This window comes from Phyllostomus hastatus, unplaced genomic scaffold (genome assembly GCF_019186645.2).
Source record: "Phyllostomus hastatus isolate PE091 unplaced genomic scaffold, TTU_PhHast_1.1 phas_contig_210, whole genome shotgun sequence".
Taxonomy (NCBI): domain Eukaryota; kingdom Metazoa; phylum Chordata; class Mammalia; order Chiroptera; family Phyllostomidae; genus Phyllostomus; species Phyllostomus hastatus.
In genome coordinates this window covers 29034486-29061046 of record NW_025333737.1, presented here as the reverse complement: position 1 = coordinate 29061046, position 26561 = coordinate 29034486, and the positions used below count along the sequence as shown (strand labels likewise).

General features: G+C 43.1%; 1 protein-coding gene across 5 annotated transcripts in view; it reads left to right on the top strand.

Moving 5' to 3' along the window:
- IKZF3 (IKAROS family zinc finger 3) overlaps positions 1-26561 on the top strand; it is an 80574-nt gene that overhangs the window by 43985 nt on the left and 10028 nt on the right. For 2 of the 5 annotated variants that reach the window (XM_045837088.1, XM_045837087.1), the window contains exons 4-7: positions 9015-9275; positions 10183-10350; positions 12879-12995; positions 22079-22195. In XM_045837088.1, coding sequence (XP_045693044.1) covers positions 9015-9275; positions 10183-10350; positions 12879-12995; positions 22079-22195 — 663 coding nt within the window. Of the gene's footprint in view, positions 1-9014; positions 9276-10182; positions 10351-12878; positions 12996-21695; positions 21965-22078; positions 22196-26561 lie in introns of those variants that run through there. The other 3 variants (XM_045837089.1, XM_045837091.1, XM_045837090.1) reach the window with 3 other exon arrangements.

Genomic DNA, 26561 nt, shown 5'->3' with positions numbered 1-26561 from the left:
TCCCTGAAGTTAGAAACACTATCTAGTGTTTTTCCTCTGCCGTGGCCTAACATGCTAGCCTTAGGCAAAATTATAACCTGTGCAATTTTTTAAACCCTTCCAACCTTAGTCTTGTACCTGAAGTAAAGAACAGAATAATTATTTGCTCCCTCCTTCCTTCTTGCCTTCTTTTCTTCCTTTCATTCATTTGGTAAGCGGTCACTGAGCTGTGTGCCAGCCGCAGTGCCCAGGTTAAGGGTGCCAGCGGGGTCACACTGACGTGAAGCAGCCACTGTGTGGAGGGGACATGGGGAATACCGTAGGAGGAGCAGATTCGGAAAGGAAGTAAAAGGAGAGAAACAATGAGCTGGGCTGCAGCTTGTTGAGCGTGGAACCAGTGTAAGAAATCCAAGAAATGATTGGAAGTGTCTACTGGCCTCCGCAGGAAAGACTAAGCTGGGGATACAGATTTGAGGGTCATCAGCAACAAAAAGTTGGATTAGGCTACTATGTAGAGTGAAAAAAAAACCAAAAGTTTCAAGAAAAAGAGCCCTGGACATCATTCACACCTGAGGAAAAAGAGGAGTCAGTGTAGGAAATAAATAGATGAGGTAGGAATAGGACCAGGGAAGAGGTTCAAGAAGCAGGGGTGAGTGGGGGGCCATGTTGTGTAATAAGAGAGGCAGGAGCCAGACCACCGCAGCCGGAGGGCTGGCCGTCACTGCGGCGCTTGGGCCTCTTTCTGATGCGCCGTGAAGAGAAACTGCACACCACAGCTCGCCTTGAGAATGTCAGAGACGAGTTAGGGAGTGCTATGCCATACTGACGTTACTTCCTCCCTGCCTGATCTTATTATCACTGAACTGGTTCAGCTTGCCCAAAGAGCTCATTCATTTACTTATCCACTCAATACCTATAGTTCTGAAAGGTTCTGGGGTCACAGACATTATTAGAACCTGCCTTGAAGACCCTTCTTGTCTATATGGGGAACACACCTGTCGGCCGTCATGTAACACTGCACACACTGTGTGTACCAAGAACTGTTAATGCTCTGGATAGAGAAGACATTCTCATTCCTCCCTTACCCAGGGTGCTGGGGTTGGTGTTGTGACAGGATGTTTTCACTCAATTTACTTACATTTGGATGGCAATTTTTGAATTTTTCTAAGAATTGTATTTTAATATGCTTTAAATTTTAAGTTAAATTCCGTTTAAAGAAAGTGAATATTCTGTACAAGGATATGGTAATGAAAAGAAAGGTTTTTTTCCCCCTCTGGGTTTATAAATGAAACGTGTACTAGATGCACACGTTAGTCGATCCTCCATTATGTTGAGCAACAACCAAAACCTTGACCTCATTAAATGTATTTTCATTCATTCATTTTCAGTGGATAAGAGTTATTTTCACAATAAAATATAGGCTAAATAAGCAATAAAAAGTTTAGAGTTAGAGTGGAGAAAAATGAAAAAATACATCTGTGTACTTCTTTAAAGCTTAGAAGGAACTTTCACGCATCATGTTTTTCAATCCACACAACTCAAGACAAAGAATTCGCCTGGTCCCATGATATCTGAAGAGTTTAGCCCAACTGAGCAGCTCAGACTTTATCTACTGCTGGTGCATCGTGTGTTCCTGTTGTTATAAGTAATAAATCTCCTCTTGATCTAATGGGAAAGCAAAAATTTGCACTGAAATTATTGAGCAAAATTTTTATTATTGTGGCGATGAATGAGCTATCTGATGGTTGGACAATAAGACAAAGATTAATGCCATTAGTAAAATCGAGGATGGTTCCTTTGCGGTGAAGACTTTCTTCATGTTTTCATGCTGGTGCTCTTGAACTTGAAGTAATATGATTTACTAATTACCAGTTTAGACTCTTTAAGGGCAAATTTTAAAGTCTATGTTTTAATGATAACTTAAGCCAAACCAAATATTATATACTACCATCTCTTATTTCGCTGCTGTTGAGATATTAACATTTTATTTCTTATTGATCTGATTAACCTTTTACAGTTGTTTTTCCCAACTTTAGGTGTTTTAAAAAATTTCTATATGTCATTTTAAATTTTAAAGAAGAGAAAAATGAAAACATAGTGGATTATATAAATCAATGACCAAATGTTTCATTTTCTTTCAAGCATTATAATCTTACTGGTTAGCAAACACTAAAACTTCTTATTCTTTAGTTCTCAAAATATCATTGTTTTTTTCCCCCTCCTCACTTGACACATAAAAATGTAAATTAGAAAATGAAAATGACCCATAATTTCAGTGTTCTTGTTCGTGATACAAAGAGGCCATTGTGGGAAAGGAGTACAGACATTAATTTTATAAGGAAAACTGTTCTAGTTCATCTATTTGTGCTGTACTGGGTCATAGCAACAAACTCTGTAGATTAAATGCCTACAATCCATATATCTCCCATTTTGCTCTTTAGTGCTTCGAGCTTCTAAATCCTATTAACAGCTGTCAAAACCTGGTAAACTATTTAGATGCTTTCACAATTTGTTTAATTGGATAGTTAGAAAATGGCACGCTAGAAAAGCCCCCCCTCCCTTTCTTTTAGCCTGGCTGAACATCTGTAGCATTAGGGCCTCATTATCTCTGAATTGGCATAGCAAATCAGTGGCATCATTAAAATGCCACATTAAGATGATTAAGCTTCTTTGTTATCCAGTTGACTTTTGCATGAGCTGAGGATTTCACGGTTATGACCCCCACTCCTTGTAAAACACTTCAACAGCACCGCCCTTTTTGCGTCTTCCCTGTCTGGCAGCCTCTGTCTTGTTTCCTCCCTCCTCACACTGTCTCTGGCAAACTTAAGGCTGTTACTCCAAACTTTGCCCTTCTTTGAATTGGATCCTGGGATCTCATGGCTCAGAGTGGAGATTCAGAAGCCCCTTTTTACACCGGGAAATTCCTATGGACAACATGCCGTCCAAGACACCCAAGTCGCCTCTTCTGCTTGCCATCTTTGATAGGTTCTCCTCTCCAACTGAGCATTTTATGTGCCTGTAAAAACAAACTGAGGCACAGTTGGCTGAGACTGCTATTGCCCCTGAAGGATTTAGATGTTGGATCCTTTCCAAGACCCATTGTTTTTGCAATGTCTCAGGTGAAACCAAAAATGTCTACTCTGGAGTGCAAGCCTTTCATGTGATAACCATCACCCCAGGAAATGAAACCATGTGCATCAGCCCCAGTGAGCCAAGCCTTTGTTCTCTTCAGCCTACAAAATTCTCTCTGGGGTGTGTGTGTGTGAGCGTGTGTCGTCTTCCTAAGAGGCTCCAGAACACAGACAAAGATGGGAGCAATTGCACCCCAGAGGAGCTCCTTTAGAAAGAAGTTCAGTTTAATCTAATTTTCTATGGGTTAGATTCAATTTAGACATCTTCCCCCTCTCCACCCCCGACCCCCCCAGGGAATGTTTAGCAATTACCTTTATCAGCAATTTGTGGTTTGGTGTGTCCTTTTCTCCACAAGTTCAAGGATAAAAAATTTATTCAGGAAGCCTTTCACATTTTTTATTATGGTATCTATCATACATACAAGAAGGCAAATATACTTTTGTGTGTAGTTTAAAGAATGACCAAATAAGCATTCATGGATCCACTACCTGGCTTAGGAAGTAAAATATTGCTAAGGCCTGTGAAGATTCTTGATAGTCTTTCCAGTGGCAATTTTCGTTGCGTGTCTAAGAAACCCGATGCATGTTACAAGAGACTGGAACTTACAAAATGAAAACAGGAGGTTATTCACGTTACAAAAGGTGTTTCAGTTTACAAAGGACTTCAGGATACTGTGGGGCAGTTCCTCTAGTGTACTCAAGTATTTCTTGCCAGATTTTAAAGATGTTCTGCATTCAGGAGTTGCCAGTCACTGACAACTGAAACTCGATGAAGCGTGAACATAAACATCTCTGAATGTATAACGTAAATCCGGGGAACGATATTACTGGTTTTACATTAACATTTTATGAACACCCCGACTATAGAAGTGAATCTGTAGAAGTGAGTAACACCATGCTACATATAAAGTAGAATGAGGTAGATATTGGAGAAAGCACAGAAACAGAGCATTTTTTTTTAGTTTAGGGTATCAAAGAAGACTGCATTGGAGAAAAGGCACTGAAAGAGCATCTTGAGGTTTGACTAGGATGTTGATACGGGGGAAAGACCGGAGAAAAGGCTTGGAGAACTACCATTAGTCATATTGCCGCTGTGCTCCTCAGACTCCAGTATGAAGAAGAATCCTTGAGGGTCCTGAGGATCTTGATAAAATGCTGACACAGATCCGCTGGGCCTGGGGTGGGGCCTGGGAGTCTGCATGTCTAACAGGCTCCCAGGGGATGCTGGAACTTCTGATCCAAGGACCTCACTTTGAGTAGCAAGGTCCTAGTCTAGCAAAAAGGATGATTCCAGGAGGCTAGCGAGAATTGCAATGGTCTGGGGAAGGGGAGAGACGGTCAGGTAGGGTTGGGGCTGGTCCTAGACAGGCCCTTGAATGTCTCACTAAGGAGTTTGGGCCTTACTCTGGAATCATTGCAAAATGAAATCGTTGCAAATATCTGAACGAGAGTTTTCGTGCAATATGATAGGATATAGTATAAACAGAGGTCACACACTCTGTGGACCAGTTAGGAGGCTGATGCAGTGAAATATTCATATACTAAGTATTTATTCTGCATGGACTTTATGTAGAATACTGTCCATCTCTAGAGCAGTGGTTCTCAAATGCCACTGTGCATAAGCTTTACCTAGAGAGCATGTTTTTGATGCATATTCCCAATGAATAAATCTCTGCTGAGACTTCCCAAATTTCTATTTTAAAACTATACAATCTTCGGTCTCACATAGATAGGTTAAGCAGTTATAGGGGACACTAAGTTAAAACAAAACAATCACAAACAAACAAAAAAACCTGTGTCTCTTCTGACCTCAGGTAGTTTTCCTGTCCATGTGAGAGATGAGGCAAGTTTGCCAGTAACTCAGAGAAAGGAGGAATAGACTACTTTGTAGGTGGGAGACCAAGGGAAGGCTTAGTGGGTGGAGAATGGCCTATCAGTTTGATCTTAAAAGATGTGTAAGGGAAAAAAAAAGATGTGTAGGATTTGGACCTGAGGCAGTGTTGGGAAAGACCTTTTAGGCGGTGGAAATAATAACATCAAGAATACTTAGAAGTTGTTTAGTTTGGTTACAGATATCTGAGTAATCAAAACCAATATTACAAAGATAGGTTGCGGCCAGATGTTGAAAGTCTCTTTTCAAGTCTTTGTTTCTCAGTTTGGATTTAATGTTGTTGGTGATGCAGAATATTGAAGAATTTTGACAGGGCCGTGATGGGCCAGGAGCTATCATTTAGGGAGAACGACATGGTGGTAAGGCACAGGGCGAGCTGGACAGGGGAGAGAAAGGAGTCAGGATGAGCAACGCGGAGGCCAGGACAGCAGATCCTGGACAGGGGAATCGGGTCTGAGATTTAGGATAACGGGCATGTAGCACAGAGGGGAGGAGAGGCAGCCTGGAGAGAGAGGACAGAAACAGAACCAACAGGTGACTGAAGGTGGGGCAAAACAAGAGGAAGGAAAGGTGACCGTAAAGATTGTAACCTGAGTAACTGAGAAGTCACTAAGGAGGCCTTTGGGAAGAGAAATCTGGGGGAGGGGAGAGAGATCACACCTGGACATATATATTTGGGGACTACTCATACAAAATGCTAGTTGAAACCTTAAGAGGAGATGAAGTTGCCATAGGGGAGATGGACAGAGGGAAGAAAAAGGAGAGTTAAGGACAGTCTTTTGGAAGCAGAGGGAGAAAAAAGAGCTAGAAAGAGGCAAGCCACAAGGTAAGGAAAGCAGGAAGTTTCGGCGAGGGAGTAGAAGCGTGGAGCAAGGAGTGGTGATCTATAGCAGGGGCGACGGAGAAGCTGGGGAGAGGAGCACACAGAAGGCCCTTGGGTTTAGGGACCAGGAGACGGCTGACTCTCAGGGGAGCAGATTCGGGAAAGCATGCAGGCCGAAGCCAGATGAAGGGAATTTTACATCAGTTTTGAGGCCGTGGAGGAAGTAGGCATAGATTACTTTTGTAGTGAATCTAGACAAGAATGCGGACAGAGGGGTGCAGATGTGCTGAAAAGGGAGGCCAAACTACATTGCAGAGGGGATGGATGGAGGAGGGGAGCTGCCGTCTAGACGGCCTGAGGACCTAGAACCCGCAGGTCCTCGGGGCTCCCTGAGCATGAAGGTCGAAAGGAAAAAAAAAATCTGTCTTCAAGACCTGGAGACTGGAAAAAGGAAGATGCCATTTGTACATATTAAGAAGCCATGCATTAGAAGCGGGTTCGGGTTCTAAGAGGACACGTTTGATTTTAGACGTGTTTATTGATATTTTCAAGGGATAGATACTAAGTAGAATGCCTTCCTTTCCTCTGTTCCAATAAATCTACCTCCAAAGGGAGAGAATGAATCTCTTCATTAGAGCAGACCAGTGTCTTCCCTGGTAGTGTCGGTGAACTATATTTGGAGACTGGGTGCTAAGCCCAATAGTCTCTCCTTTGTGTCTTAGATACTAATGTACTCTAATATTTAACTCTGATAACCTTCACATGGTAAACCATAACGAAGTGTTGATCTGTAACTATGTGGAGAGGCCATGCAGATCTTTTATCTAAAACTGGTAAGACGCCAAGAGCAAACCAACAGCTAGATCAGGAACTCTTTGGGTCCAGTGAGTCCAGGCAACTTCCCTAATGCCTGTCCATGACTCTCATGCTTCCCCTTGGGCCCCTCGGTCTCAAATACGGCCTGCCTCGTTCTATAGCTCAGTCCTAGGGACAAGCGCCAAGATTTCATCTTGAGCCTGCTAGGTGCATCTTGAGTTCTAAGTCAAGTTTACTAACGCCAAAATCCTGAGGGCAGGAGCAACGAACCCTGTTCTGTCCTATGTTTTCAGAAAGACCCAACACACTGCCCTTACTCATTTTTCATTGTCACTGACCACAGAAAGCCCGGCGTCTGTTCACGTTAACATTTTAGAACCAAAATTAAAAGGATGATTTTTTTTTTCTGCTGGTCCTTTTCTCTCTGCTGTTTTTGGTTTTCAGTAGCTGAAGTTTTCCGTTGAGGTTCTTTTAAACGCCTACATGCAAACTGAAGAGCACTCAAGCTTTGGTGGGATATCACCCACAGCTGGAGTGATGGAGGAAGAGAGGAGAGTACACGCCTCAGGTGCATCCTTCTCTAAAAAAAAATTTTTTTTTAAACATACGTCACTTAAGCAAACAAATTCCATCTGAGAGCAGGCAAGGCCTGTCCCGAGAAAGAAAGGATTGAACCCCTTCCCACCTAGGAAATGGGAATCGATGGCTATTATAGCCCAGGGGCATGATTTGGGCAAATCTGAAGCGTGTAGGGCTTATCCTACACCCCTACCTCCCTTTCGATCAAAGAGCGAGAGGCTGTGAACCATGAACCGTGGTGAGAAGCGGCGGAACGGGGCTGCAGCGATGGCTCCTCTGTTGGTGGTTAGGCCCTGTCTTGCTCTATTAAGCAAACACAGTTAATATAGATGAAAGGTAACCTTGATAGAAGTGAAAATTGAAACTTGGTCGAAGGTAGCAAGCCAGGCACAGCTGCAGTTGTACTTCCTCCTGGGTGGCAACGGGAGCTGCACTCGCTGCTGTTTTTGAAGGGATGTAGTTTTTTTTAAAAAATATCTTTTCTTCAGGGTGTTTTGGTTTTTTTACATCTACACCATGGATGGGAGAACGTGTGATATGTTGGTGATAAGCCACTTAGACTGCGTGTGGCTACTGTGAGAGGTCAAGTCCAAGTTCGGCATTCTAATCCTATCGGTCACTCACTGGCTGTGTCACCCTGAACAAACCACCAGAAACATCTCTGTCCCCAAATTTCCTTATTTGAAAGACACAAAGGAGTTGGATTAGGGGATCTCTAAACCTCCTTCCAGCCCTAATATTCCATTGATTTATGATTCCTCGTGGGGAACTACGACTTCCAACTTCTAAGAAGGACTGTTTGAAAAAGTAAGCATGTATGCAGCGTGTTTTCTGTATGAAAATCCCTTATACATGTTTACTATGATCACATCAGGCAAATATTTAGGTTTGGTTCGTGTTGGTACATAAATTTGCCTTCTTCATTCCTTATGTTCTTCAGTTTAGGAGTGTGGCAGCTCTGTGTAAGACGGTACCTGGCCAGCCAACTCCCTTGGGCCAAAAACCCTTCTCCCTGTCCAGTCCTACAATTCTGGGATCTTGAGTTCAGCCCTCCCCAACTTGGATATAGGTGCCCTTCCCCTTGCTTGGGTTGAGCTCCATTTACCTATGTCAATGAAAGTGACTCTTTAGAAGGCTGTGCTGAAGAATTACTTCTCCTTTTATCTTTCTCAACAGTATTTCACTAGTCCTGCCAGCTTCCTCTACTTTCAATGTCTCTTTATCAGTTTCAAGAGAGATAGATAAGGCTCCTGTTAGCAGTTCATCTGCATGGAAGGGGAAGAGGCAAAGCATGGCTTAAAGTCAGAAAAACAATAGTAACTATTCAACTGTCAATCTTAGTGGCTTACATTGGATGCGTTGGACGAATTAAAACAGTATTCTCTTCTTGCAACCCGAGAGCACATCACCTTGCCTTTTCATTGAAGTCACCAAAAAAAGGTACTAGATCTGAAAACCTTTCTTCTCGCCCAGCACTGGACGAGAGTTGCTCAAAATGTTTTCTTCATAGTTGCTTTGAGAAGGCATAAGCTAAAGTCTATTATCTCTAATTTTCTGGATGGCCTAAAACGCTGTCATCTGTGTGTGCGTGTGTGTGTGTGTGTGTGTTTCCCCCTGACTGTGGTTCTGAGTTCCAGTGACTGGTGACCCTCTTGGTGGCGTCTTCTTGTTTTCGTATATGTATAATATTATGTTAGCTTCACTCGGTATTTGTCGGGTGTGGGTCTGCTCTTGGAGCTGCTCGGAGAGACCCAAACACAATCATTGTTCACGTCTTGCATTTTCCTCCCCGCAGACGATTCCATGAAAGTGAAAGATGAATACAGTGAAAGGGATGAGAACGTTTTGAAACCAGAGCCCATGGGAAATGCAGAAGAGCCTGAAATTCCTTACAGCTATTCCAGAGAGTATAATGAATACGAAAACATTAAGTTGGAGAGACATGTCGTCTCGTACGATAGTAGCAGGCCGACCAGTGGCAAGATGAACTGCGATGTGTGTGGATTATCCTGCATTAGCTTCAATGTCTTAATGGTTCATAAGCGGAGCCATACTGGTAAATAGTCTCCTTTATCCATTTTTCTGAAAACGGGCCTAATGCAGCCGTGTGAGCAATGAAATGCTGGAATGTGGGACGACTTCTGATTTGTTCATTGATTTTTTTGCTATAATGCTGATGTATTTCTCCCTCTCTGCATTCCCATTTACCCAGCAATTTTTATTCCTGCTTCACAATGCATTTGGCAAACATTGCAAATGTTATGAATAAAAATAAAAAACAAACAGAACTGCAGAGAGCGGTGTTCTGGGTCAGCCAAATAGTTTTTTCTTCTGCTAATAGGTAGGAGTTGAATTGTGTGATATGCTTCTTAAGCATCTTTGTTATATTTTTGCCTAACTTTTAGAAAAAGCAGATCTCATTATATTGGGTTCCAATTTGGTAGATGAAAGGATATCGTTTTTATTACCAGTTTAAAAAAATTTATCTTCAGACAATAAACAGTCTATAGAAATGCATAAAAATACGAGTCCCACTGAGTCCGACAGATTCCATCTGTTACGAATCCTTTTAGAAGAAGCATTTCCGGCCCTCAAGAGCTTATTAGGACTTAAGTCTGTGGCTCTTTTTTTTTTCAGATTGAGATTATATTTAAAAGGATTGCCAAGTAATGTGAAAATTTACATCTTGAGCTACTCTTGTTTTTCTTTTCTTTTTTTGCTCTGATTCAAGACAAGATGATACCTAAAATAGCCTTGGTGGGTGACAGGGGAGTGTTCTTTCTCTTCTAGAGGGAAGTTTCCCTAAGGAAGTCTTAGGTTTGCCTTGAAGTACAGCTCCCAGCTGATCCCAGTAAGAACAGAGCCGTCGAAGACGAGCTTTGGCCAAAGGCGTCTGTTTAGTCTGTGCACAGGCTCCGCCACTTGCCGGTGACCAGAAATCTCCCTTTTGTCGTTTTTTAAAGGTGAACGCCCATTCCAGTGTAATCAGTGCGGGGCATCTTTTACTCAGAAAGGTAACCTCCTCCGCCACATTAAACTGCACACAGGGGAAAAACCTTTTAAGTGTCATCTCTGCAACTACGCATGCCAGAGAAGGGATGCACTCACAGGTCATCTTAGAACACATTCTGGTAAGTGAGCGCGATGAGCACTCCCCGTCTGGTACGCGTGTGTGTTCCTCGGGGCCCACTGTGGAAACTGGAAGCAGTTAAGCAGGGAGGTGTTCATCCGTCATCCCGGTTCTGAAGGGTTACCACAGCAGAGACCTCTAGGGCTAATTACACTTCCATTAAGGCATTAATTGCTCTCCGTCTGGCTTGCTGGGGATGATCATGTCCTCGCCATCCTGGCTGCCCTAGAGAAGAACACAGACAGGAAGAGCCTGTCCTATAAAAGCGCCTTTTTCATTTTTGGTTTTTGCCTTTTTAATTCTTGTGGAAAAAAATAATAGCCATCAGTATTTTCTTATGAGAAACTCTATTAAAAGATTATTTTCCCTAAAAACACACACACATATATGCTTTTCATTCAAAAGTCTGAACAAGCCCCTGTTGTATAGTTTATACATTATGTTAAACTGTCAACTGGGTATAAATCATTGGTAGGTGGTTATTTTGGCTATTCTGGGCTAAATTTGGAGGGGTCTTTTTTTTGGCCCTTCTGGGCTAAATTTTTTTATTGAAATGTAAGTATCATTGTATTAGTTTTGGTGTACATGAGCTAAATTTCTTAAACCCAGCTTTCTTCTTAAGGGGCCTATTTATTTTTAATCTCTAAAAGAGAAGCAGCAGTAAGAATGTTTAAAAAAAAATGTCTCCTCTTGGTATATTTTACTTCTTATTTTAACCAAACAAGATAATAAATTTGTTTTGAACATCTAGAATTTCCCTCCTAGAAAAATAAAACTGACTCTATTTTTCAAATTTGGGACCTCATGTTCTTGATGTTATCTGACAAAATTTTAATTGAAGAAAAAAAAAAGTTTTGTTTTTAAGTCAATCCACATACTGCTTTGACTAGAACCCAGCCCCAGGTCCTCAGCTGGTCACAGTTCAGAGACTCAGGATGAATCAAGCCAACCCCAACAAAATCCACTGTGAGACACCATCAATGGATAAATAGCAAAGGAAGGGTTTTGTTTACAGCTCAGTGTTCAGAGTAATGCATTGAGGCTGAGTCTGGTCCCCAAAATGAGAGCAGTTCACTTCTGCTGCTTTTTTCAAGGAAGGGCCAATAGTAGTAGTCATTTTTTAAAAAAATAAGATTTTATTTATTTATTTTTAGAGAAGGAAGGGAGGGAGAGAGAGAGAGAAACATCAATGTGCAGTTGCTGGGGGTCATGGCCTGCAACCCAGGCATGTGCCTTGACTGGGAATCGAACCTGTGACACTTTGGTTCGCAGCCCGCGCTCAGTCCACTGAGCTACGCCAGCCAGGGCTAAGTAGTAGTCATTTTTAAGCCAGATTTTACCAGGCACCGATTAATGCGGAAACTTACTGTTGTTAGCCCTAGCAAATGTACACTTTTTTCAATTTGGGATTCCATAAGGACCTTTGAGTGCTGTAAGTCCCAAAGGCTCCGTTTTAAACAGAGCAAGAGGATTAGAGAACTTTAAAATCTCAGTTCCTAAAACTCTGACGAATTTACAGAGCACCCTTCATCAACAGATCAGAAAGGCCAGTCCTGCACACGGAGTCCAAGCTATTATTTACATATTTTAAGCCATGGCGCTTTTGGAAGAGTCGGGACAATAAAGGGCCTGAATTATATGGATGAACTTTTGCAGAAACCTTTGTGGTTTTTTTTATCTTAGAAATTAAGATGAAGTCATTTTTTCAATTCTTATTTCTAGTATTCAAAAATACCCTCCATTCATCCCTCCGTTTTTGTTGATGTAGCCTAGCCTTTGGCACAGCCACTTGGCAAGGGTGAGCTGGTTTTATCAAAACATGTCGATGCTCTACCAAGGCCACCAGTTTCTAGCTGAACGGCTGACTCCCACACCGTAGAGCGCTCTTCACGCACAGTCAGATGGATGTCACCCCATAGGTGATCTCCTTCTAGTTCATTCTCACACCACACCAACTTCCTTGAAGAATAAAAAGGTCCCATGTTGTTTCCTAAAGAAGCAAGATTGGACCTGGAGCCAAACCACCACGTTCAATGCTAATCATTAAATCCACATCCTGCCCTGGCTGGCGTAGCTCAGTGGATTGAGCGCGGGCTGTGAACCAAAGCATCGCAGGTTCAATTCCCAGTCAGGGCACATGCCTGGGTTGTGGGCCATGTCCCCAGTGGGGGCCACGTGAGAGGCAACCACACATTGATGTTTCTCTCTCTCTCTCTTTCTCCCCCACTTCCCCTCTCTAAAAATAAATAAATAAAATATTTAAAAAAATAATAAAATAAATCCACATCCTTTCATCAGTAAAAGGAGGCTTTCCTTTCGAAGAATAGTGGAACATAATAATCCACCATAGACCATAACCCTTCTTCACTTTACCAAATTTAAAAGTCACGCAGCTGCAGGACTATCCCAGTTCTCCGGCTGCGCTCAGTGCTCTGTTCCCAGCGGGCAGTTTTTGCAGAGCTCCGATTCACCGCCTGTTCGTTCTGTAACCCTGAGGGTCACTGCGTGCCCCCTGTGCTCTCCTTATAGTTGAGAAACCCTATAAATGCGAGTTTTGCGGAAGGAGTTACAAGCAGAGGAGTTCCCTGGAGGAGCACAAGGAGCGCTGCCGGACGTTTCTGCAGAGCACTGACCTGGGTGAGACCGGTGAGTCCACGCAGCACGCGCTGCTGCTCACCATCCGCGAGCAGCTGCCGTTCCGGGCGGCGGGACGCGAGGGTCAATACGAACACCGGAAAACCCTGCCCTTGTGGAGTTCACGTTTCCGTGGGGAAAGGCGGACCACACACAAAGTAAATGAGTAACTAGTACAGTATACGAGAAGGTAGTAAATAGTTTCAAGAAAAATGCTGGGCACGGGGAAGATGCAGAGGGTGAAAAGGATCAAAGATATGGTGACAGAAGGGGACTAGGCTTCAGGTGCTGAACACACAGTAGAGTATGTGTCACCTTACAAAACTGTACACCTGATGTGGGGACTGCCTGAGGGAGTGGGGGTTGCTGGTGGGGGGCCAGAGGGGGAAAACTTCGGGCAACTGCAATAGCATAATCAATAACATATAATTTCCAAAATAAATAACAAAAATAAAATTGTACACCTGAAATTTATAGAATGTTATTAACTCATGTTACTCCAATAGATTTAATTAAAAAATAAATGAATTAAAAAAGTGAAGTAAGTACCGGGAAAGCTTCGAAAGGGATGCAGAGAGAGCCTTGAAGATAACCAGGAAACAGCAAGTGCAAAGGCCCTGGGGCGTGAGTTCGAAGAAGTGGAAATAGTCCTGTGTGATAGGAGTGGACGTGAGGCCAGAGAGGAAATGGAGAAGCAGACCTTACAGGGCCTTGTAGGCCATTGAAAAAAACTTCGACTTTTACTTTAAGTGACATTGAAAATCTTCAGAGCGTTTTGAACAGAAGTCACATGATTGGACGTCTCCTTTGAAAAGAGTCACTCCACTCGCTATTGAGAATAGATTGTCTCTGGGGTGAGAAAGGAAATTAGAGTCTAGTTAGGAGGCCATGGCCATCATTCAAGCAAGAGAAAATCGTGCCTTGGCTGTGGTAGGAGCAGTGAGACGTGTTCTAATTCTTAAATACATATAAACGTAGCACCAGGAGGACTTTCTAACAGATCGATGTGGCGTGTGAGGGGAAAATGCTGTTTCCACGAACTGAAATAGCAGACATTGAGAGCACAGCAGCTTGAGGGTGGCTAGGGCACAGCTGACTAAACCTGCAAGGGTTTTCTTTGCACAAGGCCCCAAAATCATGTACCTGTCTAGTCATAAGATTTGTTGTCATGCTTATGTTTGGTTTTGGGAATTTCAAACTTTATTCAGTGTTCTGAACTATATGTCTAGTGCTGATTGGTTGAAACGCTAGACTCAGCCCTGGCTGATGTGGTTCAGTGGGTTGAATGCCAGCCTGTGAACGGAAAGGTCACCAGTTCGATGCCCAGTCAGGGCACATGCCTGGGTTGTGGGCCAGGTCCCCAGTTGGGGGCATGCAAGAGGCAACTGGTGTATGTTTCTCTCCCTCTCTTCCCCTCTCTCTGAAAATATATAAATAAAATCCTAAAGGAAGAAAAAAAGAAATACTAGATCCTTGCCATATATCAATTGGGGTTTTATTTCCTTTTCATTCTTCAGTCCAAACAGCCTGAAACTGTGCTGTGTCACATCTCTGTCGCTGTCCTTTGTCTCAGCCCATTGACCGCCAGCCTGGTTCTGTAGCTGGGGTTGTCTGATGATTTTTTTTTTTTTGGTCACTCGAACCACTAGCTTAGGTACGAGTCCTCATGAGATTTGGCGTCTGACAGGTGTAGTTGCAGCTGAATAGTTTGAACGTTCTAAAGCAGAAAGATTACAAAAATATGACACAAATAACGTGAAACTCAGGGAAAATGGAGTGGAAATCATGAGTAGTTTAACTGTACCCGTTTTGAGTGAGAGGAAATTTCGTTGTAGATAAAGCCTATTTTATGGTGTTAGGAGCTGGCCAACTGAATTCTGTTGGTTTATACTGCTTCTGCTTTTTATCCTGATGGCATCTTTGGTTTTATCAAGGAGTTGGATTTCCTCCTTATTTCTAAAGAGAAATGTTTACTCTCTTTAAGAGAAACCCACCCAAACTGTGGGTTTTGATATCTCAAGCAACATGCTAAGGTTAGTCAGGCAGTACCTGGGTATCTTTACCTGTAGTGTCATATTTCAGACCACGGACAAAGCTCTTACTGCGAGAAATCCCAAGTTATGAAAATCTGTTATATTACAAATAGACCATTAATATTTAAATCTAGAAAGATTAAAGAGAGTATCTAATCCTACCTCCTCATTTTAGGGATCAAGAAATTGAGACTTATCAAAAATTCAGTGACTGACTTAAAAATCACCAGAACTTTCATTGTGTTCATGATTAGCTATATATTTTTTTAAGATTTTATTTATTTATTTATTTATTTATTTCTAGAGAGAGAAGGAAGGGAGATAGAGAGAGAAACATCAATGTGCGGTTGCTGGGGGTTATGGCTTGCAACCCAGGCATGTACCCTGGCTGGGAATCGAACCTGCGACACTTTGGTTCGCAGCCCGCGCTCAGTCCACTGAGCTACGCCAGCCAGGGCTGATTAGCTATATTTTTTCTTTTCAAAAATATGTGGAAGAGACCATTCAGATACCATAAAATTCATATTTTTGAAGTGTCCAATTTAGTAGTTTTACATTCACAAAGTTAATACATTCACAAAGTTATCCAGCCATCACCAGTATCCAATTCCATAACACCTCGTCACCCTCCAAAGAAACCCCGCCCCCGCCGGCAGCCACTCCCCACCTCCTCTCCCCTCCCTCCAGCCCCTGGCAACCACCCTTCTGCCTTCCGTCTCTCTGGACTTGCCTATTCTGAACACTCCGCGTAGATGCAGCCATACAGGACATGGCCTTTGATACCTAGCTCCCTTCCCTGAGCGTACTGTGTTCGGGGGTCACCCGTGTTCTGGCACGTGTCAGCACTTCATTTCTCGTTATGGTTGAATAATATTCCATTCTATGGACTTACCATATGCTATTTATCCATTCATCGGTTAATGGACAGTGGGTTTTTTCTGCTTCTTTCACTTCTGGAAAATGTGGCTATATTTTTAAAAGGTTGTAAATTATCTGCTTAGCAAAGGAATATAGTAACACGTGTACTAATACACATATACAGATGCATACATGTGTGTTTTGAGTCTCCTGGAAGTTGGGGTGGGGGCATCAGTATCCTACCCTCTATGAACACTAAGCTCAAAATTTTGGATTTTGAAGTAAGGTTACCACCTTACTTCCCACCCCCGTAACATTTTTTAGGAATTTAAAAGCAGGGAGGTATCAAAGGAAGTATTTTAGCTATCTTTAGTGGTACAAGGTGATTCAGGAAATGCTGAAACACGGAGGCTGAGTTAATTTGCATGTCATAAGGTGGTTTGATGGATGCGTGCAACATACTTTAAGCCTCAGCAAAAAAAATAAAAATAAAGGGTTAACTAAGTCAGCAAGTTTTGATTTTTTTTTTAACAAAAATGTTGTAATGGCGGTTTCAGGTTACAAAGTGTATAAAGTCACACACAGCTTAATCAAGTATAATCAATACTGCATGTCAGTAAATATACTACTCTCTATTATATTTCAACCACTTGCCATGATTTTTCCTGAAATCCAGTATGTAAAGAATGTTTAATCCAACACAAGCCAATTTCATGCTTGTTGCCACCGGTCTCTATATGGTTTCCTTTTCTGTTTCCTTCTTAAAATCGGGAGTCCCAGTCTGGACCCAGCGTTCCATTCTGAGCCTGACGGCTAGAGTACCACCAGTGGTGCGTTCTTCCCCTTCATCCCTAGCTTCTCAGAGGAATGATGCTCCTTTGCTCCTGTGGACGCCACACTGACGCATCGAGTGCTTGTTGTGAATGGAAGTGCAGCCTAGTGTGAGAGACATGCCTTGGGACCGACCTGCCCCATCAGGACGCAGGGTGGTTCCAAGCCTTTACGGAAGCAGAACAGACGAAAAGAACTCGGCCCGGAGTCCAGTCTGCCAGGGAAAGCTGTGCTGGGCGAGAGGACTTCTGGCCTTACTGATCATTTGTCTTTCATTCAGATAGCATTTGTGATGTTCTGTATGTGTCAGGCCCTAGGTCGGAGCTGTTTATAAAGATAAGTGAAGGTTAAAGCCGTACCCTTGAAAAAGTCCCAGTCCAACAAGGGAACGGACCCTTGATCTGCCAGTACAATGCAGAGGTCTAACAGAGACGCGTGGGATTGCTGCTTCAGGGCGCGCTTCCTCCCCACACATCACGAGTGACATCACCGAGGTCCTCCGGTGCTGCCGTCTTAATGGAGTACGTGTGAAAAGAAGGATGGATGCAGAGGACCCCAGATCCCATTTTCTCATTAGTTTGCTCCTTATTCCAGAAAGGGACTAACAGCTGGCACAGAGATTCATTTAACTTCATTTCACACCAATTATGAATACTTGGAGCGGGGCATATTTTTGTGTGATGAGCGCTAGCAATAAGAGTATTTTTTAAAGTAATTGAATAATTATATTCATTTATGCATCTAGGAGTTAAAACCTCTTATCTTCATTCTCATTGTTTCATTCGAGCTAATAACAGGCATGTGAGTTTCAGAACAAACATATTTTTACCACATAGCAGACCACAGGAAAAAGTTTAAAATGTCTTAAAAGCCTATTTTCCCATCTGATTATTCTACTTAAAAATCAGTACTATCTCACAGGTGATATTCACTCCACTTGCTCCAAAAGGCAACAATTTTATGTAACCTTTTTGTTAGAACGTGCCTCCGTCTCTGATAGCAATCTCTTGTTAGACAACTCCGGTTGCACCAAAGCGCCCCTTTGCCTCGCTCCCCATTAGCTACTGACACCAGAGAAGACACAGGAAGCATGCCTCTTGCTTGAGCTCCATTTAACTCTTCAAGGTCCGATGCAGGACTTGGAACCAAAACCAAAATACAATAAATCACACACTTCAATCTGCAGTCACTCGGAGACAAGAAACGGTATCGCGGGAACAGCTAACTAAACACCACACACATTATTTCAGACTCGTGCAGAGATTAAAGGTAGAAATCTATGCCGTCAGGAAGACTTCGTGTTCATTTTATTATTCTTTTTCAATGTGTCTTTAAAATCACCTTTTAAAAATGCATGTATCCACTGTATAGAGTAAGCAAGTGGCCTGAGGGAGAATTGATCCAGAATTACGGCCCTACTCCTCCTGGGCTCACTCGTGAACCGAGTGCGCACATAGGTCCTTTCCCCCATCCCGTATTCCCCACACCCACCCCTTGCAACATTAAACTGCCAAACACCACCCAGGAACGGATTTCCTATTTCGTCATGTAAAGCCATTATCTTGTTCCCTTGCTATCTTGCCAAACTGGTTTCCCTCCACTTACATTTCTGAGACTTCTGATGCAGCAAGATAGCAAGTCTAGACTGTTTGTATAAACAGACGGTTGGGTCTTAAAGTTGAAGTAGAGGACCAAAAGCCAAATAGTCCCCTTTTTTATCAAATTTTATTTGCCTTTTTTCAATGTATTGCCTAAGCACTTTGTAATCCTCAAAAGTTTGGCTAACTCCAAAGCGTTTCTCTGCGTTTTAAAGGGCACCCATTTGGTGGCATTGTTATGGCAGCTGTCCAGGAACTGCAAGGCACAAGGCTAGCAGTTTGGGAAAGAAAATGAGAGGGTGCCATATTCACTGGAAGGCTCCGCCTTTGCCTAACTGGCCAATCACCAAACGCAGTTAACTCCATCTTTATGAACATTAACAATCACCAGAGTATATTCATCTGTACAAGGAGAGTTGGGCTCTTGGTGTTGAGGTCTTGAGGGAGGGTGTGGGTGGATGAAGTCCTCTCGTTTAGTTTCAGAGGATGTCTTTCGATCTAACCGGAGCTGTGGAAATGGGAAAGTCTCCACCCATGCCTCGAATTATCTGTCTATCCATAACCTCCAGAATCTGGTGCTTTAAATGTGAGTCATTTGGTCACTGGTTTACAGGGTAAGGCTTGTCTAGAAATAACTGTCAAGACAAACTTGGTGAGTAACCAGGGATAAAAGGTGATGTTATCTCGGAGGGTTGCCTTTTAGTGGCATGCCCTAATTACGTTATTTAGGTCAGTGTAGCCCCACTTTTAGCATCTCCCAAATACAGAGGATATTGAGTGTGGGTCCCCAGACGGCTGCTGTGGTAACTGATAGTGGCTTTAGACAGTGGCTGCCGAGAGACAAGGAGGAAACTAGACTGGCAGCAGAAGGCTTGGGGAAAGTCCTGGGGCTGAACGAACACAGCTCTAGGCGGTGCCAGGACCACCCGAGGAGTGACTGAAGAGACTAATAATAGTGGTAAGTGGGGACAGAGTTAAAAATTCCTGAAGTCCCCGTTGCATTCTCCTGTCACTGCAAATCTTTTTGATAGTAAATACAGGGCAGTGGGAGGCGTCTCGCCTAGATCGAGTCCTCTCAAAGGTGCTCGTGCCAGAATGCACGTTCACAGTCAAAACACAAACTCGGCTGCCTCTCGGGTGCTTCTCAGAAAAAGCCTCCTCCTAGCAGCCTCAGGAACTCACTTCAGATCCCGGGCCTCTGACTTTCATCTCTCTGCTCTTGGGGATCTGGGTCGTGCCACATCTGGCAGTGGTTTGTGTGAAAGAGAATAACATGTAGAATAGTTTCCTGTTTGGTCACTTAAACTTACGCCTGTGCCAGACAGACTGGATCCACCTCACTCAGTGGCAGCGTCCTGTCACCCAAGTGCCAGTTATTTGCGACAATAGTCAGCCAAAGTTGTGGTTCTTCACCGCCAGCCAGAAAGCTGCCCAGGCCTCTTATTCTGGCCCTCACTGTGTTCTTTGCACAGGTAGCATTGTTCATAGCTTAAACTGGAGGCTGGGGTTTATTTCTTCAGAGCATAGAATTCTTTTTTTTATTAGAAACTCACAAAGTCTAGTAAATATGGTCATCATTATTATCATCCTCTGAATCATTTTTTGGAGCCAGATTTCATTTTATTGCTGATTTTTTTAAATCCTACATTTTATAATTTATTGTATAATGACTACTGGCATAGTGTTTAAAAAAAAAAAACAAAACAAAAAAACATTGCAATAAGGAAATGAAAAATAGCTAATGCTTTGAATTCTCTTTTTCTAATTTGGCTTAGGTTCCCTTGCCCTGCCCATACTTGACAGTCTTGCCTTGGAGACCTTTTCCTGTCTCTTTTACTGCAGAGGTGGCCAGTGGCCTCTCTGGGCATGTCCCTTTGTGGTACTGAGTGTCTGAGAGACCACGGAATTGGTGACATGGTTTCCATATATTAGAAACTCTTCGCACAGCAAACTTCAACTCCAGAGCAGACACTGACAATTCCTAAGTCCGTGTGTATAGTTGGGGGAAATCTATTCTGCAATCATCACTTGCTTTTTACTCTTGTCATTTAACTAATTTCAAGTCCTTTTTCCGTAGCGATGTTAGCAATGTATGGATGCTTCGTTTCAGTTCGAACCTCTCAAAATGCTGATAATCAAACAGTGAGAAATGTTTTTAGTATTGCAATACGTTTGCCTAAGGCAAGAGAGAGCAACCACGACCCTCGGGCCAAATGCAGCCAGCAGCCTGTTTGTGCACAGGGGTTTCTACATTTTTAAAGACTAGTGGGTTGGGTTAAAAAAAAAACAGAGGCTGTCCTGACCGGTGTGGCTCGGTTGGTTGGGCGTCGCCCCGCCAAGTGAAAGGTCACTGGTTCGATCGCAGGTCAGGGCACGTGCCTGGGTTGCCGATTTGATCCCTGGTGGAGCTGTGTCTCTATCACCTCGATGTTTCTCCCCTTCCCTCTTTCCCTCCCTTCCCCTCTCTCTGAAACATAAATTTAAAATATTTTTAAAATCTTTAAAAAAAACAAACAAACTGAGATTATGGAATACAGAGGATGTGTCCCATTAAAGTTTAAAATATCTACTCTCTGGCCCTTTATAAGAAGAGTTTGCTGATATCTGGCCCGGGTTAGTATCATATGCTACAGCGTAAAGCCTTGTATTTGGAGCAGCTTGTACCTCTTTGAACTTGAAACATGAACTCTTAGTGGGGACTGCTTGCTGCACAAGGATGAATTATACTCTATTCATTCCCATGAACTATTTAGTTGATTAGATATGTTTCTAGTGATTCTCCATTCTGGCTGCATTTTTAAATCATCTGGAGAGCTTTAAAAAAATACCACAGCCTAGGCCCCTACATCAAAGGTCCTGAGTTCACTGATCTGAAAGGGGAGCCTGGGCACAGGTGCGTCTTACGTGCTCTGTAGGTGGTTCTGATGTTCGGGCACCTCTGAGAGCCACAGGCCTGCACCCCTGCGAGCTTTGCTCATGGACTGACAACCAGACCACATTCTCAGGCAGTTTTTATTCACATTTTTCATTAGAAATGTAATAAAAATGCATCATACAAATTGCTCTTTAATTTCAAGACAGAAGTGTTGCTCAGGGAAATTTTAACTGAGACCATTTTTAACTGTGAAGAGCATACGAAACAGATAATGCAGAGCCCAGAGAGATAGAATTTTAAAAGACAGGCACTGAGAGGAGCATGCTGCTGGAAAAAAAAAAGAGAAAGAAAGAAAGAAAAAGAAACCACTCAGAATTTCAATACACAAATCACTGAGTAGATTTCTTGCTGTCTCGGTAAATGTATCTATTTTCAAAAGTGCTATTAACATAAACAGAGCAGTAAATCTGGGGCACCATGCTTTTTTTTTTTCCTCTCAAAGTTGTTAAGAAGAATTATATCAGTCTGCAGGTGTCACACGCAGTTACTCAGAATCAGAAAGAAGGCTGATTGGAGGTTAGAAGATCTCCATCTATCTATCTTTTTGCAACCAACCACGTCCAGGCTGTTTATTTAATACTTCCTCTTGCTAATGAAGGTACTGTTGGGGGGGATGGGCTGGGCTTTCCCATCTCAGCACTAGGACGGCAAGATTTGAATGTGCCCCGGTGCTGGCTTCACTGCCCACAGCAGGTCCCCCAGCAGGAACCTGAGCAGTAATAACCGGTAACAAAAGACTGTGCACCTCTGACACTTTTCCTTCCAGCTTATTTCTTCTTTTTCCCCCACTTACCAATGTTATTTTTCTTCCCCTCTTCTTTTTACATTTTCCCAAACCAGCAAGTGCGGAGGCAAGACACATCAAAGCAGAGATGGGAAGTGAAAGAGCTCTCGTTCTGGACAGATTAGCAAGCAATGTGGCAAAACGAAAAAGCTCAATGCCTCAGAAATTCATTGGTAAGAATAAAACCCTTTTTCCTGCTGTTGTTAGCAGATAGTTTGAATGAGATAACATAGGATGCTTACTACACGGGCCCTTCCTAGCTTAATAATCTCTGTTAAAATAAGGTGAATTGGTTTTCCTTTGCTCGTGTTTATTCTTTGTGATTCATTTCGATAGCTAGTACAAATATGTTAACTAAAGGATCTTCGTGACTGAAGATGGGAGTATTTGGCATCCAGTTTCCTACGTAGAGTTAGTGTTAAAAATGCTGTTCCTTCCTCTTTATTCTGAATGACATATGTTGCATGAGTTTAGGCAATTTACACCAGTAAGATGTTCGCGATAACATTGTTGTAATCTTTTTGTAATTATATTTTACAAGTTGGTTCCGTTATCATGCTTAAACTATTTTTCATGCTCTAAAATGTATTGCCATCTTTTTTTTTTTTTAATTTGATTCAGAATTGGCTTTCAGAGAAAAATGGGTGGGGAAACGTAGATTTAAATAATAAGATTTGGTTTAGTCATTTCTTTCTCTGGAGTTAATTTTTATGCCCCTGGTTTTCACAATGTCAAAAAATGCAACATAAGGAGATGGCTAAGAAATAATTGTATGCTAGGACTGCCAAAGGGCAGGGGCATTTTGCTGAGCTCTCCCAGATGCTTACATAAATGTGACTGTGATGTTGGAAGTAGATTTGTATTTGTGCAGCAGGCAACCGAATTGAACGGATCAGATTTGCTGCAAACTGAAAGTCAGTGCTATTGAACAAAAATGGTTATCACATGAAAATAGACCTCCCTTAACACGATGCTGTTTCAGAAACCTGTCAGTCTGTTTTTCCAAAGCCACTTGTTGCTGCTGATTTCTGATTCCGGTCCTGTGTGTTTGTTCTTTTCCATAGCTTTCACAGATATCAAGGGTCTATCTGGTTTTCTTAATCCAGTTAAATGTTATTCTGGCCTTGATCACTTTTTTACCGGCTGACATTTTATGTGCATTGTAGAGATATATGGAAAGAACCCATGTGGGGCAAAATGACCTGCCTTGGTGTATAGGTGCTTGTTTATTTTGATTAGCTGAGAAGCGATCACCCCCTTTTAGTCCCTTGAATAACTCATGTCAGACTAAAGTGGTTGTGTTTCAGCTCAGAAACACCACCGCCCCCATCTTCCCTGGCCTTGGTGAGAAATATCGGGGAGCATGTAGTGACTTCCATATGGAGTCAGGCACAGCGAACCGATCGTGGGTTCAAGACATTATATTAAGCCATTGCTCGCATCTCTTCTGAGCCTTACTTATGGGAAGAGTTTCCACCTGGAGGCCAAAAGAAAGTGCCAATCATTGCTCTGTGCCATGAGCGTAGTTTCATTGGGGGAAAGTCTTTATCCTAGAAATGGCTACAGCTGAGGTAGGGAGGGCCATGGGGAGAAATGGGCAAGAAAAAAATGTCAAGTATCTTAATTTCAACACAATGATGGTCAATACATTTTGGCCTAAGACCTAGTTCTTAACAGCTGCCCAAGGCCTATGGTTGCCATCAAGCCCTACTTAATATCATAAAAGTTTCGTGGATATTTTCATGGATTTACAACCCCATGTTTCACAGTCCGGGCCATTGTGCTCATTGCACCAGGGATTCGAGTTCCATTTGTTGGTGACCACTGTGACCGGAGGATTCTCGTGCCTCCGTTTCCAGACTCACCAGAGGAGCTGATCTTGCACGTTGATTTCTTTCATCTTCTGAACCGTCATCACATTCTCTCTGCGTGGAATCAGGAAGCCCAGTCTCGTTTAGCGCTTGATTTGAGCTGAAGTAGCAACTTCAGGGCTTCAGGGCCCCGAATAACCAGGGGAAATTTTTTTTTGGGTAAATTGTGGTGTCGTGCAGTAGGATGAACCCTGGATTAGAAGCCAAAACACCCCGGTTCCGATTCTAGCTCAGTCATTTCTGAACTGTGCGTGCATTTAGACAAATCACGTAACTTTTCTGGGCCTCTGTTTACTCACCTGTGAAGTGCGGAGACCGAGTAGGTGGTGGCGTGCTCAGGGAGGCCCCTCCCAGCCCTGTCGCTCTCCGCGTCGGTGAGACGGTTTAGAAAAGGCAGCAATTGTAACTCTCCTTTGTGTCTGCCAAGCCCGCGTGTGTGATTTCAGGTCATTCTTGACTCGAGCCTGTACAGCCATGATGCTTATGTCAGGGACCACATCATGTATTTTAGGGTTTTGGTTTGTTTTGTGTTTTTTATTCTTGAAAGATGAAGCTGTGTTGGCTCAACTGTTCTATGTTGGACTGAGGGCGTCAGTCACCACTCGCTCCCTCGCCCTTCTGTCCATTTGTTCGTCACGAGGTGGTTAGAGGGCTCCTGCCACGCACACGCTGTCCCTGAGCACTGTTCTCATCTCCTGGCACTGGCTTATGCCCTAAAGCTTTGTTGTAGGGGTATTTTTAAAAATAAACGAAGCTCTTGAATCAGGCTTTTAGATAGGAAATAGTAATGTCAGCGGCGCAGGGAAAGGGACAGGACGACAGCGTGACATGGAGCGATGTAAAACAGGGTTAATGCTTCCCGCTTCCCCTCGTCTCTTCTCTCTTCTCCCTCCTATGTTTCCTCTGCAAGGCACCATTATTATCTTAAAAAAAAAAAAAAAAAAAGATCAGCTGCCAGAGAAATGGCAATGGGTGAAGTGTGAAGGAAGAATGAGTCACTCCCTTTAATCCTTGCTGACAGTTGCACAGCGCTGAGACCAGCCTTGGCTTCCCTGACCTCTTGAACTGTGAGGGTAAAGGTGATAACTTACACCATCGGGTCAACCCGATGCTTTCCCGGCAGGCTAGAGAAGATTATCATCAGGTAACATCCCTCATCCACTGGACTCGGAGTGAGGAAGAGGGCCCAGTTAGATTCCGTCTCAATGCATTTGGAAACACACACACACACACACACACACACACACACACACACACACCTCTGTTGAAGAGGGAGGGAGAGTGGAATTCAACTGCCCAAGTGGGAGGAAAATAAAATCATTTCTTCCCTAATTCGCCAAGACATTCTGTGTCACTTTCTCTAAAATGGGAAATAAACTGACACACATTCATTAGAAAACAGCATCTTTCCATCATCAAAATAGTTCTTTTTTTTTTTTAAGATTTTATGTATTTATTTTTAGAGAGGGAAGGGAGGGAGAAAGAGAGAGAGAAACATCAATGTGTGGTTGCTGGGGGTCATGGCCTGCAACCCAGGCATATGCCCTGACTGGGAATCGAACCTGCAACACTTTGGTTCGCAGCCCGTGCTCCATCCACTGAGCTACGCCAGCCAGGGCAAAATAATTCTTCATTGCTCTTTTCAAGAGACGAGAAGGCCTCCTTGTCAGTGCCCGGCCCTGCTAGGAGTTGCCTTCGCTCTGCATCTGACTCTCCTGCTGGAAACTTGCTGGACTCTCCTTCTAACTAGGCCATCTCCAAACACTTGGCTCAAAATAGAGGCCAGATTTCTCTCCTGGGGGGAAGAGGAAAATGACTACATTCTGCATATTGCTTTTTCTGATTTTCCTTCTTTTTTCCAAAAACATATGTGTGATTCAGACCAAAGCGGTTACCATAGCATCTCATTTTTTAAAAAAAAATTTTATATATTCCTTTATTAAAGGAAATCATGTCTAAATGAACATGAAAAAAGATCTCACTCTCCCGTGGTAAACATACAAGTGAGGTTTTGACACTTCGACAAACACCATCAATCCCTCCTGTGAAGTAACTGAAGAGAAATTGGCTGCTTTGGTTAACAGAGTGACAGGAAGCAGTTTTCATACCTGCTTCTAAGAGCACCAAGTACCCTCTCCCACCCCTTCCCAAAAGGCTGAAATCCATCATCCTACATGCATGACAAAGTCACAGCATTTTAGGGCCTGAAGGGACATTAGGGTCTACCAAGTGAAGTTCTCATACCAAGGATGGAGAGGGGACCTGAGGGTGGGAGAGTCAGGGCCAGTAGGTGACAGAGCAGGGTCAGAACCTCGGGCGGCAAAGGGCTGCAGCGGAAGGGAGGTCACCCAAAGCAGTGCGTGTCCTGTGTGTGACCCAGAGGCTTTGGAGCCTGGGACGAGGTTAGTCGCTGACAGCTCATGGGAGAAAAGCTCTGAGGAAGGCAGTCATTCTCTCTCAAGAGTGTATTCATTCTTTTATTACTAACTTACATGTATTGGGGTGACACGGCTCAATACAGTATATGAGTTTCGAGTGTACAGTCCCTATAAGACACCACCTCTGTACTGCCGCGTGCACTCACCACCCACAGTTTAGTCTCCTTGCTCACCACGTATTTAGCCCTTCTCCCCTCTTCCTCCTCCCCACGTGTGTTTTCTGGAGAAAA